This window comes from Hyla sarda, unplaced genomic scaffold (genome assembly GCF_029499605.1).
Source record: "Hyla sarda isolate aHylSar1 unplaced genomic scaffold, aHylSar1.hap1 scaffold_748, whole genome shotgun sequence".
Lineage (NCBI taxonomy): Eukaryota > Metazoa > Chordata > Amphibia > Anura > Hylidae > Hyla > Hyla sarda.
The window spans coordinates 44,405-57,400 of NW_026610771.1; the positions used below are offsets into that span (position 1 = coordinate 44,405).

A 12,996-nucleotide genomic window follows, 5' to 3' on the forward strand; every position below is an offset into this window, starting at 1 on the left:
TGGTTATAATGGTATCGACCACAGAATAAAGACAAGATGTAACCCTGGTGATGATTATAATGGTATCGACCACAGAATAAAGACAAGATGTAACCGTGGTGATGATTATAATGGTATCGACCACAGAATAAAGAGAAGATGTAACCGTGGTGATGGTTATAATGGTATCGACCACAGAATAAAGAGAAGATGTAACCGTGGTGATGATTATAATGGTATCGACCACAGAATAAAGAGAAGATGTAACAATGGTGATGGTTATAATGGTATCGACCACAGAATAAAGACAAGATGTAACCCTGTTGATGATTATAATGGTATCGACCACAGAATAAAGACAAGATGTAACCGTGGTGATAATTATAATGGTATCGACCACAGAATAAAGAGAAGATGTAACCGTGGTGATGGTTATAATGGTATCGACCACAGAATAAAGACAAGATGTAACCCTGGTGATGATTATAATGGCATCGACCACAGAATAAAGACAAGATGTAACCCTGGTGATGATTATAATGGTATCGACCACAGAATAAAGAGAAGATGTAACCCTGGTGATGATTATAATGGTATCGACTACAGAATAAAGAGAAGATGTAACCGTGGTGATGGTTATAATGGTATCGACCACAGAATAAAGAGAAGATGTAACCCTGGTGATGATTATAATGGTATCGACCACAGAATAAAGAGAAGATGTAACCGTGGTGATGATTATAATGGTATCGACCACAGAATAAAGACAAGATGTAACCCTGGTGATGATTATAATGGTATCGACCACAGAATAAAGAGAAGATGTAACCGTGGTGATGGTTATAATGGTATCGACTACAGAATAAATACAAGATGTAACCCTGGTGATGATTATAATGGTATCGACCACAGAATAAAGACAAGATGTAACCCTGGTGATGGTTATAATGGTATCGACCACAGAATAAAGAGAAGATGTAACAATGGTGATGGTTATAATGGTATCGACCACAGAATAAAGACAAGATGTAACCGTGGTGATGGTTATAATGGTATCGACCACAGAATAAAGACAAGATGTAACCGTGGTGATGGTTATAATGGTATCGACCACAGAATAAAGAGAAGATGTAACAATGGTGATGGTTATAATGGTATCGACCACAGAATAAAGACAAGATGTAACCCTGTTGATGATTATAATGGTATCGACCACAGAATAAAGAGAAGATGTAACAATGGTGATGGTTATAATGGTATCGACCACAGAATAAAGACAAGATGTAACCGTGGTGATGGTTATAATGGTATCGACCACAGAATAAAGACAAGATGTAACCCTGGTGATGATTATAATGGCATCGACCACAGAATAAAGACAAGATGTAACCCTGGTGATGATTATAATGGTATCGACCACAGAATAAAGACAAGATGTAACCGTGGTGATAATTATAATGGTATCGACCACAGAATAAAGAGAAGATGTAACCCTGGTGATGATTATAATGGTATCGACCACAGAATAAAGAGAAGATGTAACCGTGGTGATGGTTATAATGGTATCGACCACAGAATAAAGAGAAGATGTAACCCTGGTGATGATTATAATGGTATCGACCACAGAATAAAGAGAAGATGTAACCGTGGTGATGATTATAATGGTATCGACCACAGAATAAAGACAAGATGTAACCGTGGTGATGGTTATAATGGTATCGACCACAGAATAAAGACAAGATGTAACCCTGGTGATGATTATAATGGTATCGACCACAGAATAAAGACAAGATGTAACCCTGGTGATGGTTATAATGGTATCGACCACAGAATAAAGAGAAGATGTAACAATGGTGATGGTTATAATGGTATCGACCACAGAATAAAGACAAGATGTAACCCTGGTGATGATTATAATGGTATCGACCACAGAATAAAGACAAGATGTAACCCTGGTGATGATTATAATGGTATCGACCACAGAATAAAGACAAGATGTAACCCTGGTGATGATTATAATGGTATCGACCACAGAATAAAGACAAGATGTAACCCTGGTGATAATTATAATGGTATCGACCACAGAATAAAGACAAGATGTAACCCTGGTGATGATTATAATGGTATCGACCACAGAATAAAGAGAAGATGTAACCGTGGTGATGGTTATAATGGTATCGACCACAGAATAAAGACAAGATGTAACCGTGGTGATGGTTATAATGGTAGAATGGTATAAATGTATGTGCACAATTGCACTTGGGGTTGAGAACCTGTTATCACCTTGAGACTACGTTTATGTAATTGTTTAAAGTTAGTCATGTTTTACGCATCCACATACACGTTTTATCAGGTGTCAGGATGCGATTGTGGTACTTGTGACCGTCTGCAGGGGATCACCCATAGCAACGGTTAACAAGTGCAAGACCTACGCCCCAGCAAAGGTGCACAATTGCAATTGGGGTTGAGCTTCCTGCTATAGCCATGTCCATGCAAGTGTAAGCCGGCAAGTGTCTTTTATAAGGCTTATACCAATGCGCCCAGTGGTTTCACCTGTGAGGCCGGCTATAAATGAACCAACCAGGGGGGGGGGGGGGGGGCTTGTAACCTGTCTCCCCCTCCCATTGTATGTGCTCAGCCACACTGGAGGCGACCGGGGAGCAGTCTACAAGTTGGACCTAATGCTGCTGTAATTTGGTTCCTGGTTTTATGTATCTGGCCAGGTAGGTTAGTGTTAAGTGTCCGGTCCCTTGGTGTTGGTGTGGGCTCCATGTCCTTCATATAAGGATACACTGGATAATGTCTTAATTTTACATCAGTTTTGAGGGTTAATATCATTGTATGATCCCCCATTGTGGTCCATAGGTGCGGGTCCTCTACTCCAATGTCTGCGCACAATTGCACCTGTTATCACCTCGAGACGACGTTTATGTAATTATAATGGTAGAAGGTTTCGCTTTTACCATTAATTTAACAAAAATTGCTGAATTGCAAATTTCTTCTCAATCTTCCCTGCTGCCGCAGATTTTATGGTAAAATAAGTAATGTCATTATAACAATTGGTGGCACAAAAAACAACAACGACCAACGCCAATCTTCATATGGATCTGAGGGGAGAGAAGAAAAGTTACGTCCTATGGAGGCAGAAACAACAAAAACGGGAGAACCAAGCTGGCTGCCTAATGAAGGGGTTAACGGAAGATCACATCTGTGTATTATGGGGGGATCTGCCTCTTTACAACATCCTCCCTGTTTACCAGCCTTGACCCTCCCACATTCATTATTGACCCCTGAACTTTGACCCCAGTGAAATATCAATGTGTAACCGGCTGTTTACCTTTTCTAGACTCAAAACCTAAAATCTTTTCTACAAGTGCGGCCGACCGAGCAAGACGGGAGGTGAGGACGGGTGTAATAGAGGGGACGGGGTGTGATAGAGGGGACGGGGTGTGATAGAGGGGACGGGGTGTAATAGAGGGGACGGGGTGTAATAGAGGGGGACAGGGTGTAATAGAGGGGACGGGGTGTAATAGAGGGGACGGGGTGTAATAGAGGCTACAGGGTGTAATAGGGGGGTCGGGGTGTAATAGGGGGGGTCGGGGTGTAATAGAGGGGACGGGGTGTAATAGAGAGGACGGGGTGTAATAGAGAGGACGGAGTGTAATAGAGAGGACGGGGTGTAATAGAGGGTACGGGGTGTAATAGAGGGGACGGGGTGTAATAGAGGGGACGGGGTGTAATAGAGGGGACGGGGTGTAATAGAGGGGACAGGGTGTAATAGAGAGGACGGAGTGTAATAGAGGGGACGGGGTGTAATAGAGGGGACGGGGTGTAATAGAGGGGACGGGGTGTAATAGAGGGGACGGGGTGTAATAGAGGGGACGGGGTGTAATAAGGGGGACGGGGTGTAATAGGGGGGACGGGGTGTAATAGAGGGGACGGGGTGTAATAGAGGGGACGGGGTGTAGTAGAGGGGACGGGGTGTAGTAGAGGGGACGGGGTGTAATAGAGGGGACGGGGTGTAATAGAGAGGACGGGGTGTAATAGAGGGGACAGGGTGTAATAGAGGGGACGGGGTGTAATAGAGGGGACGGGGTGTAGTAGAGGGGACGGGGTGTAATAGAGGGTACGGGGTGTAATAGGGGGGTCGGAGTGTAATAGAGAGGACGGGGTGTAATAGAGAGGACGGGGTGTAATAGAGGGGACGGGGTGTAATAGTGAGTGCAGGGTATGGGGTATAATAGAGGGTACGGGGTGTAATTGAGGGTACGGGGTGTAATAGAGGGGACGGGGTGTAATAGAGGGTACAGGGTGAAATAGGGGGGTCGGGGTGTAATAGAGAGGACGGGGTGTAATAGAGGGTGCGGGGTGTAATAGAGGGTACAGTATAGTGAGTGTGAGGTACGGGGTATAATAGTGAGTGTAGGGTACGGGGTATAATAGTGAGTGTAGGGTACGGGGTATAATAGTGAGTGTAGGGTACGGGGTATAATAGTGAGTGTGGGGTACGGGGTATAATAGTGAGTGTGAGGTACTGGGTATAATAGTGAGTGTGGGGTACGGGGTATAATAGTGAGTGTAGGGTACGGGGTATAACAGTGAGTGTGAGGTACGGGGTATAATAGTGAGTGTGGGGTACGGGGTATAATAGTGAGTGTGGGGTACGGGGTATAATAGTGAGTGTGGGGTACGGGGTATAATAGTGAGTGTGGTGTACGGGGTATAATAGTGAGTGTGGGGTACGGGGTATAATAGTGAGTGTGGGGTACGGGGTATAATAGTGAGTGTGGGGTACGGGGTATAATAGTGAGTGTGGGGTACGGGGTATAATAGTGAGTGTGGGGTACGGGGTATAATAGTGAGTGTGGGGTACGGGGTATAATAGTGAGTGTGGTGTACGGGGTATAATAGTGAGTGTGGGGTACGGGGTATAATAGTGAGTGTGGGGTACGGGGTATAATAGTGAGTGTGGGGTACGGGGTATAATAGTGAGTGTGGGGTACGGGGTATAATAGTGAGTGTGGGGTACGGGGTATAATAGTGAGTGTGGGGTACGGGGTATAATAGTGAGTGTGGGGTACGGGGTATAATAGTGAGTGTGGGGTACGGGGTATAATAGTGAGTGTGGTGTACGGGGTATAATAGTGAGTGTGGGGTACGGGGTATAATAGTGAGTGTGGGGTACGGGGTATAATAGTGAGTGTGGGGTACGGGGTATAATAGTGAGTGTGGTCTACGGGGTATAATAGTGAGTGTAGGGTACGGGGTATAATAGTGAGTGTAGGGGTACGGGGTATAATAGTGAGTGCAGGGTACGGGGTATAATAGTGAGTGTAGGGTAAGGGGTATAATAGTGAGTGTGGGGTACGGGGTATAATAGTGAGTGCGGGGTACGGGGTATAATAGTGAGTGTGGGGTACAGGGTATAATAGTGAGTGTGGGGTACGGGGTATAATAGTGAGTGTGGGGTGCGGGGTATAATAGTGAGTGTAGGGTACGGGGTATAATAGTGAGTGTGGGGTACGGGGTGTAATAGTGAGTGTAGGGTACGGGTTATAATAGTGAGTGTGGGGTACAGGGTATAATAGTGAGTGTGGGGTACAGGGTCTAATAGTGAGTGTAGGGTACGGGGTATAATAGTGAGTGTAGGGTACGGGGTATAATAGTGAGTGTGGGGGTACAGGGGTATAATAGTGAGTGTAGGGTACGGGGTATAATAGTGAGTGTGGGGTACGGGGTATAATAGTGAGTGTGGGGTACGGGGTATAATAGTGAGTGTGAGGTACGGGGTATAATAGTGAGTGTAGGGTACAGGGTATAATAGTGAGTGTGGGGTACAGGGTATAATAGTGAGTGTGGGGTACAGGGTCTAATAGTGAGTGTAGGGTACGGGGTATAATAGTGAGTGTGGGGTACGGGGTATAATAGTGAGTGTAGGGTACGGGTTATAATAGTGAGTGTGGGGTACGGGGTATAATAGTGAGTGTAGGGTACGGGTTATTATAGTGAGTGTGGGGTACGGGGTATAATAGTGAGTGTAGGGTACGGGTTATAATAGTGAGTGTGGGGTACGGGGTGTAATAGTGAGTGTAGGGTACGGGGTATAATAGTGAGTGTGGGGTACGCGGTATAATAGTAAGTGTAGGGTACGGTGTGTAATAGTGAGTGTAGGGTACGGGGTATAATAGTGAGTGTAGGGTACGGGGTATAATAGTGAGTGTAGGGTACGGGGTATAATAGTGAGTGTAGGGTACGGGGTATAATAGTGAGTGTGGGGGTACAGGGGTATAATAGTGAGTGTAGGGTACGGGGTATAATAGTGAGTGTGGGGGTACAGGGGTATAATAGTGAGTGTAGGGTACCGGGTATAATAGTGAGTGTAGGGTACGGGGTATAACAGTGAGTGTGAGGTACGGGGTATAATAATGGGGTACGGGGTATAATAGTGAGTGTGGGGTACGGGGTATAATAGTGAGTGTAGGGTACGGGGTATAATAGTGAGTGTAGGGTACCGGGTATAATAGTGAGTGTAGGGTACGGGGTATAACAGTGAGTGTGAGGTACGGGGTATAATAATGGGGTACGGGGTATAATAGTGAGTGTGGTGTACGGGGTATAATAGTGAGTGTAGGGTACGGGGTATAATAGTGAGTGTGGGGTACGGGGTATAATAATGGGGTACGGGGTATAATAGTGAGTGTGGGGTACAGGGTATAATAGTGAGTGTAGGGTACGGGGTATAACAGTGAGTGTGAGGTACGGGGTATAATAATGGGGTACGGGGTATAATAGTGAGTGTGGTGTACGGGGTATAATAGTGAGTGTGGGGTACGGGGTATAATAGTGAGTGTGGGGTACCGGGTATAATAGTGAGTGTAGGGTACCGGGTATAATAGTGAGTGTAGGGTACGGGGTATAATAGTGAGTGTAGGGTACAAGGTATAATAGTGAGTGTAGGGTACGGGGTATAATAGTGAGTGTGAGGTACAGGGTATAATAATGGGGTACAGGGTATAATAGTGAGTGTGAGGTACAGGGTATAATAATGGGGTACGGGGTATAATAGTGTGTGTGGGGTACAGGGTATAATAATGGGGTACGGGGTATAATAATGGGGTACAGGGGTATAATAGTGAGTGTAGGGTACAGGGTATAATAGTGAGTGTAGGGTACGGGGTATAATAGTGAGTGTGAGGTACAGGGTATAATAATGGGGTACGGGGTATAATAGTGTGTGTGGGGTACAGGGTATAATAATGGGGTACGGGGTATAATAATGGGGTACGGGGTATAATAGTGGGGTACGGGGTATAATAGTGAGTGTGGGGTATGGGGTATAATAATGGGGTACGGGGTATAATATTGAGTGTGGGGTACGGGGTATAATAATGGGGTACAGGGTATAATAGTGTGGGGTACGGGGTATAATAATGGGGTACGGGGTATAATAGTGGGGTACAGAGTATAGTAGAGGGATACGGGGTATAATAATGGGGTACAGGGTATAATAGTGGTGTACAGAGTATAGTAGTGGGGTACGGGGTATAATAATGGGGTGTACGGGGTATAATAATGGGGTACAGGGTATAATAGTGGGGTACAGAGTATAGTAGTGGGGTACGGGGTATAATAATGGGGTGTATGGGGTATAATAATGGGGTACGGGGTATAATAGTGGGGTACAGAGTATAGTAGAGGGATACAGGGTATAATAATGGGGTACAGGGTATAATAGTGGTGTACAGAGTATAGTAGTGGGGTACGGGGTATAATAATGGGGTGTACGGGGTATAATAATGGGGTACAGGGTATAATAGTGTGGTATAGAGTATAGTAGAGGGATACGGGGTATAATAGTGGGGTACAGAGTATAGTAGAGGGATACGGGGTATAATAATGGGGTACAGGGTATAATAGTGGTGTACAGAGTATAGTAGTGGGGTACGGGGTATAATAATGGGGTGTACGGGGTATAATAATGGGGTACAGGGTATAATAGTGGTGTACAGAGTATAGTAGTGGGGTACGGGGTATAATAATGGGGTGTACGGGGTATAATAATGGGGTACGGGGTATAATAGTGGGGTACAGAGTATAGGAGAGGGATACGGGGTATAAAAATGGGGTACAGGGTATAATAGTGGTGTACAGAGTATAGTAGTGGGGTACGGGGTATAATAATGGGGTGTACGGGGTATAATAATGGGGTACAGGGTATAATAGTGTGGTATAGAGTATAGTAGAGGGATACGGGGTATAATAATGGGGTACAGGGTATAATAGTGGTGTACAGAGTATAGTAGTGGGGTACGGGGTATAATAATGGGGTGTACGGGGTATAATAATGGGGTACGGGGTATAATAGTGTGGTATAGAGTATAGTAGAGGGATACGGGGTATAATAGTGGGGTACAGAGTATAGTAGAGGGATACGGGGTATAATAATGGGGTACAGGGTATAATAGTGATGTACAGAGTATAGTAGTGGGGTACGGGGTATAATAATGGGGTGTACGGGGTATAATAATGGGGTACGGGGTATAATAGTGTGGTATAGAGTATAGTAGAGGGATACGGGGTATAATAGTGGGGTACAGAGTATAGTAGAGGGATACGGGGTATAATAATGGGGTACAGGGTATAATAGTGATGTACAGAGTATAGTAGTGGGGTACGGGGTATAATAATGGGGTGTACGGGGTATAATAATGGGGTACGGGGTATAATAGTGTGGTATAGAGTATAGTAGAGGGATACGGGGTATAATAGTGGGGTACAGAGTATAGTAGAGGGATACGGGGTATAATAATGGGGTACAGGGTATGATAGTGATGTACAGAGTATAGTAGTGGGGTACGGGGTATAATAATGGGGTGTACGGGGTATAATAATGGGGTACGGGGTATAATAGTGTGGTATAGAGTATAGTAGTGGGATATGGGGTATAATAATGGGGTAGAGGGTATAATAGTGAGTACATTGTAATAATGAGTGGGTATAGTGTTATTATGAGTTGGGGGCACACCTGTCTGATACCCTTACTCTTGCCCCCCAGATTACGATGGCGTCAGGTGACCTCCAGCTCCTCCTGCCCCGATGTCGCCTGCAGCAGCTGGCTCGGGACTGGCTGGCAGAGGACACCCCATGGTTGGACTTTGCTGGGTGGGCAGCTTCCCATGGGGACCAGGGGTGTCAGGAGGCCGTACTACTTTGCAAGTCTGTGGGGGTGCTGGCGGGGTGCCCCTTCTTCCAGGCTGTGTGTGAAGAGGCCGGCTGCAGTGTGACGTGGGAGAAGAGTGAAGGCTCGTGGCTCCAGCCAGTGACCAGAGTGGCCACAGTCAGAGGTGATGACCTTATGTATGTGTGTGGCCCCATAGTGCCAGTCTCCTATAGAGCTCATAGTGCCAGTATGTGGCCCCAAAGTGCCAGTCTCCTATAGAGCTCATAGTGCCAGTATGTGGCCCCATAGTGCCAGTCTCCTATAGAGCTCATAGTGCCAGTATGTGGCCCCATAGTGCCAGTCTCCTATAGAGCTCATAGTACCAGTATGTGGCCCCATAGTGCCAGTCTCCTATAGAGCTCATAGTACCAGTATGTGGCCCCATAGTGCCAGTCTCCTATAGAGCTCAAAGTGCCAGTATGTGGCCCCATAGTGCCAGTCTCCTATAGAGCTCAAAGTGCCCGTATGTGGCCCCATAGTGCCAGTCTCCTATAGAGCTCATAGTACCAGTATGTGGCCCCATAGTGCCAGTCTCCTATAGAGCTCATAGTGCCAGTATGTGGCCCCATAGTGCCAGTCTCCTATAGAGCTCATAGTGCCAGTATGTGGCCCCATAGTCTCATATAGAGCTCAAAGTGCCAGTATGTGGCCCCATAGTGCCAGTCTCCTATAGAGCTCATAGTGCCAGTATGTGGCCCCATAGTCTCATATAGAGCTCATAGTGCCAGTATGTGGCCCCATAGTCTCATATAGAGATCTGAGTACCAGTATGTGGCCCCATAGTCTCATATAGTACTCATAGTGCCAGTATGTGGCCCCATAGTCTCATATAGAGCTCATAGTGCCAGTATCTGGCCCCATAGTCTCATATAGAGCTCATAGTGCCAGTATGTGGCCCCATAGTTTCATATAGTGCTCATAGTGCCAGTATGTGGCCCCATAGTCTCCTATAGAGCTCATAGTATCAGTATGTGGGTCCCATAGTCTCCTATAGAGCTCATAGTACCAGTATGTGGGTCCCATAGTGCCAGTCTCCTATAGAGCTCATAGTGCCAGTATGTGGCCCCATAGTGCCAGTCTCCTATAGAGCTCATAGTGCCAGTATGTGGCCCCATAGTGCCAGTCTCCTATAGAGCTCATAGTGCCAGTATGTGGCCCCATAGTGCCAGTCTCCTATAGAGCTCATAGTGCCAGTATGTGGCCCCATAGTGCCAGTCTCCTATAGAGCTCAAAGTGCCAGTATGTGGCCCCATAGTGCCAGTCTCCTATAGAGCTCATAGTGCCAGTATGTGGCCCCATAGTCTCATATAGAGATCATAGAACCAGTATGTGGCCCCATAGTCTCATATAGAGCTCATAGTGCCAGTATGTGGCCCCATAGTCTCATATAGTGCTCATAGTGCCAGTATGTGGCCCCATAGTCTCATATAGTGCTCATAGTGCCAGTATGTGACCCCATAGTCTCCTATAGAGCTCATAGTACCAGTATGTGGCCCCATAGTCTCCTATAGAGCTCATAGTACCAGTATGTTGCCCCATAGTGCCAGTCTCCTATAGAGCTCATATTACCAGTATGTGGCCCGATAGTCTCATATAGAGATCATAGTACCAGTATGTGGCCCCATAGTCTCCTATAGAGCTCATAGTACCAGTATGTGGGTCCCATAATCTCCTATAGAGCTCATAGTACCAGTATGTGGGTCCCATAGTGCCAGTCTCCTATAGAGCTCATAGTGCCAGTATGTGGCCCCATAGTGCCAGTCTCCTATAGAGCTCAAAGTGCCAGTATGTGGCACCATAGTGCCAGTCTCCTATAGAGCTCATAGTGCCAGTATGTGGCCCCATAGTCTCATATAGAGCTCATAGTACCAGTATGTGGCCCCATAGTCTCATATAGAGATCATAGTACCAGTATGTGGCCCCAGAGTCTCATATAGTGCTCATAGTGCCAGTATGTGGCCCCATAGTCTCATATAGAGCTCATAGTGCCAGTATGTGGCCCCATAGTCTCATATAGAGATCATAGTACCAGTATGTGGCCCCATAGTCTCATATAGTGCTCATAGTGCCAGTATGTGGCCCCATAGTCTCCTATAGAGCTCATAGTGCCAGTATGTGACCCCATAGTGCCAGTCTCCTATAGAGCTCATAATGCTAGTATGTGGCCCCATAGTGCCAGTCTCCTATAGAGCTCATAGTGCCAGTATGTGGCCCCATAGTGCCAGTCTCCTATAGAGTTCATAGTACCAGTATGTGGCCCCATAGTGCCAGTCTCCTATAGAGCTCATAGTGCCAGTATGTGGCCCCATAGTGCCAGTCTCCTATAGAGCTCATAGTGCCAGTATGTGGCCCCATAGTGCCAGTCTCCTATAGAGCTCAAAGTGCCAGTATGTGGCCCCATAGTGCCAGTCTCCTATAGAGCTCATAGTACCAGTATGTGGCCCCATAGTGCCAGGCTCCTATAGAGCTCATAGTACCAGTATGTGGCCCCATAGTGCCAGTCTCCTATAGAGCTCAAAGTGCCAGTATGTGGCCCCATAGTGCCAGTCTCCTATAGAGCTCAAAGTGCCCGTATGTGGCCCCATAGTGCCAGTCTCCTATAGAGCTCATAGTACCAGTATGTGGCCCCATAGTGCCAGTCTCCTATAGAGCTCATAGTGCCAGTATGTGGCCCCATAGTGCCAGTCTCCTATAGAGCTCATAGTGCCAGTATGTGGCCCCATAGTCTCATATAGAGCTCAAAGTGCCAGTATGTGGCCCCATAGTGCCAGTCTCCTATAGAGCTCATAGTGCCAGTATGTGGCCCCATAGTCTCATATAGAGCTCATAGTGCCAGTATGTGGCCCCATAGTCTCATATAGAGATCAGAGTACCAGTATGTGGCCCCATAGTCTCATATAGTGCTCATAGTGCCAGTATGTGGCCCCATAGTCTCATATAGAGCTCATAGTGCCAGTATGTGGCCCCATAGTCTCATATAGAGCTCATAGTGCCAGTATGTGGCCCCATAGTTTCATATAGTGCTCATAGTGCCAGTATGTGGCCCCATAGTCTCCTATAGAGCTCATAGTATCAGTATGTGGGTCCCATAGTCTCCTATAGAGCTCATAGTACCAGTATGTGGGTCCCATAGTGCCAGTCTCCTATAGAGCTCATAGTGCCAGTATGTGGCCCCATAGTGCCAGTCTCCTATAGAGCTCATAGTGCCAGTATGTGGCCCCATAGTGCTAGTCTCCTATAGAGCTCATAGTGCCAGTATGTGGCCCCATAGTGCCAGTCTCCTATAGAGCTCATAGTGCCAGTATGTGGCCCCATAGTGCCAGTCTCCTATAGAGCTCAAAGTGCCAGTATGTGGCCCCATAGTGCCAGTCTCCTATAGAGCTCATAGTGCCAGTATGTGGCCCCATAGTCTCATATAGAGATCATAGAACCAGTATGTGGCCCCATAGTCTCATATAGAGCTCATAGTGCCAGTATGTGGCCCCATAGTCTCATATAGTGCTCATAGTGCCAGTATGTGGCCCCATAGTCTCATATAGTGCTCATTGTGCCAGTATGTGACCCCATAGTCTCCTATAGAGCTCATAGTACCAGTATGTGGCCCCATAGTCTCCTATAGAGCTCATAGTACCAGTATGTTGCCCCATAGTGCCAGTTTCCTATAGAGCTCATATTACCAGTATGTGGCCCGATAGTCTCATATAGAGATCATAGTACCAGTATGTGGCCCCATAGTCTCCTATAGAGCTCATAGTACCAGTATGTGGGTCCCATAGTCTCCTATAGAGCTCATAGTA

At 46.4% G+C, this 12,996-nt stretch overlaps 1 protein-coding gene across 1 annotated transcript in view; it reads left to right on the plus strand.

Annotated features, from left to right (window-relative positions):
* Positions 1–3,311: 3,311 nt before the first annotated feature.
* Positions 3,312–12,996, plus strand: part of QPRT (quinolinate phosphoribosyltransferase) — a 59,628-nt gene continuing 49,943 nt past the window's right edge. The window contains exons 1-2 of the mRNA XM_056554493.1: positions 3,312–3,378; positions 9,035–9,323. Coding sequence (XP_056410468.1) covers positions 9,041–9,323 — 283 coding nt within the window. The 5' untranslated portion in view covers positions 3,312–3,378; positions 9,035–9,040. The remainder of the gene's footprint in view (positions 3,379–9,034; positions 9,324–12,996) is intronic.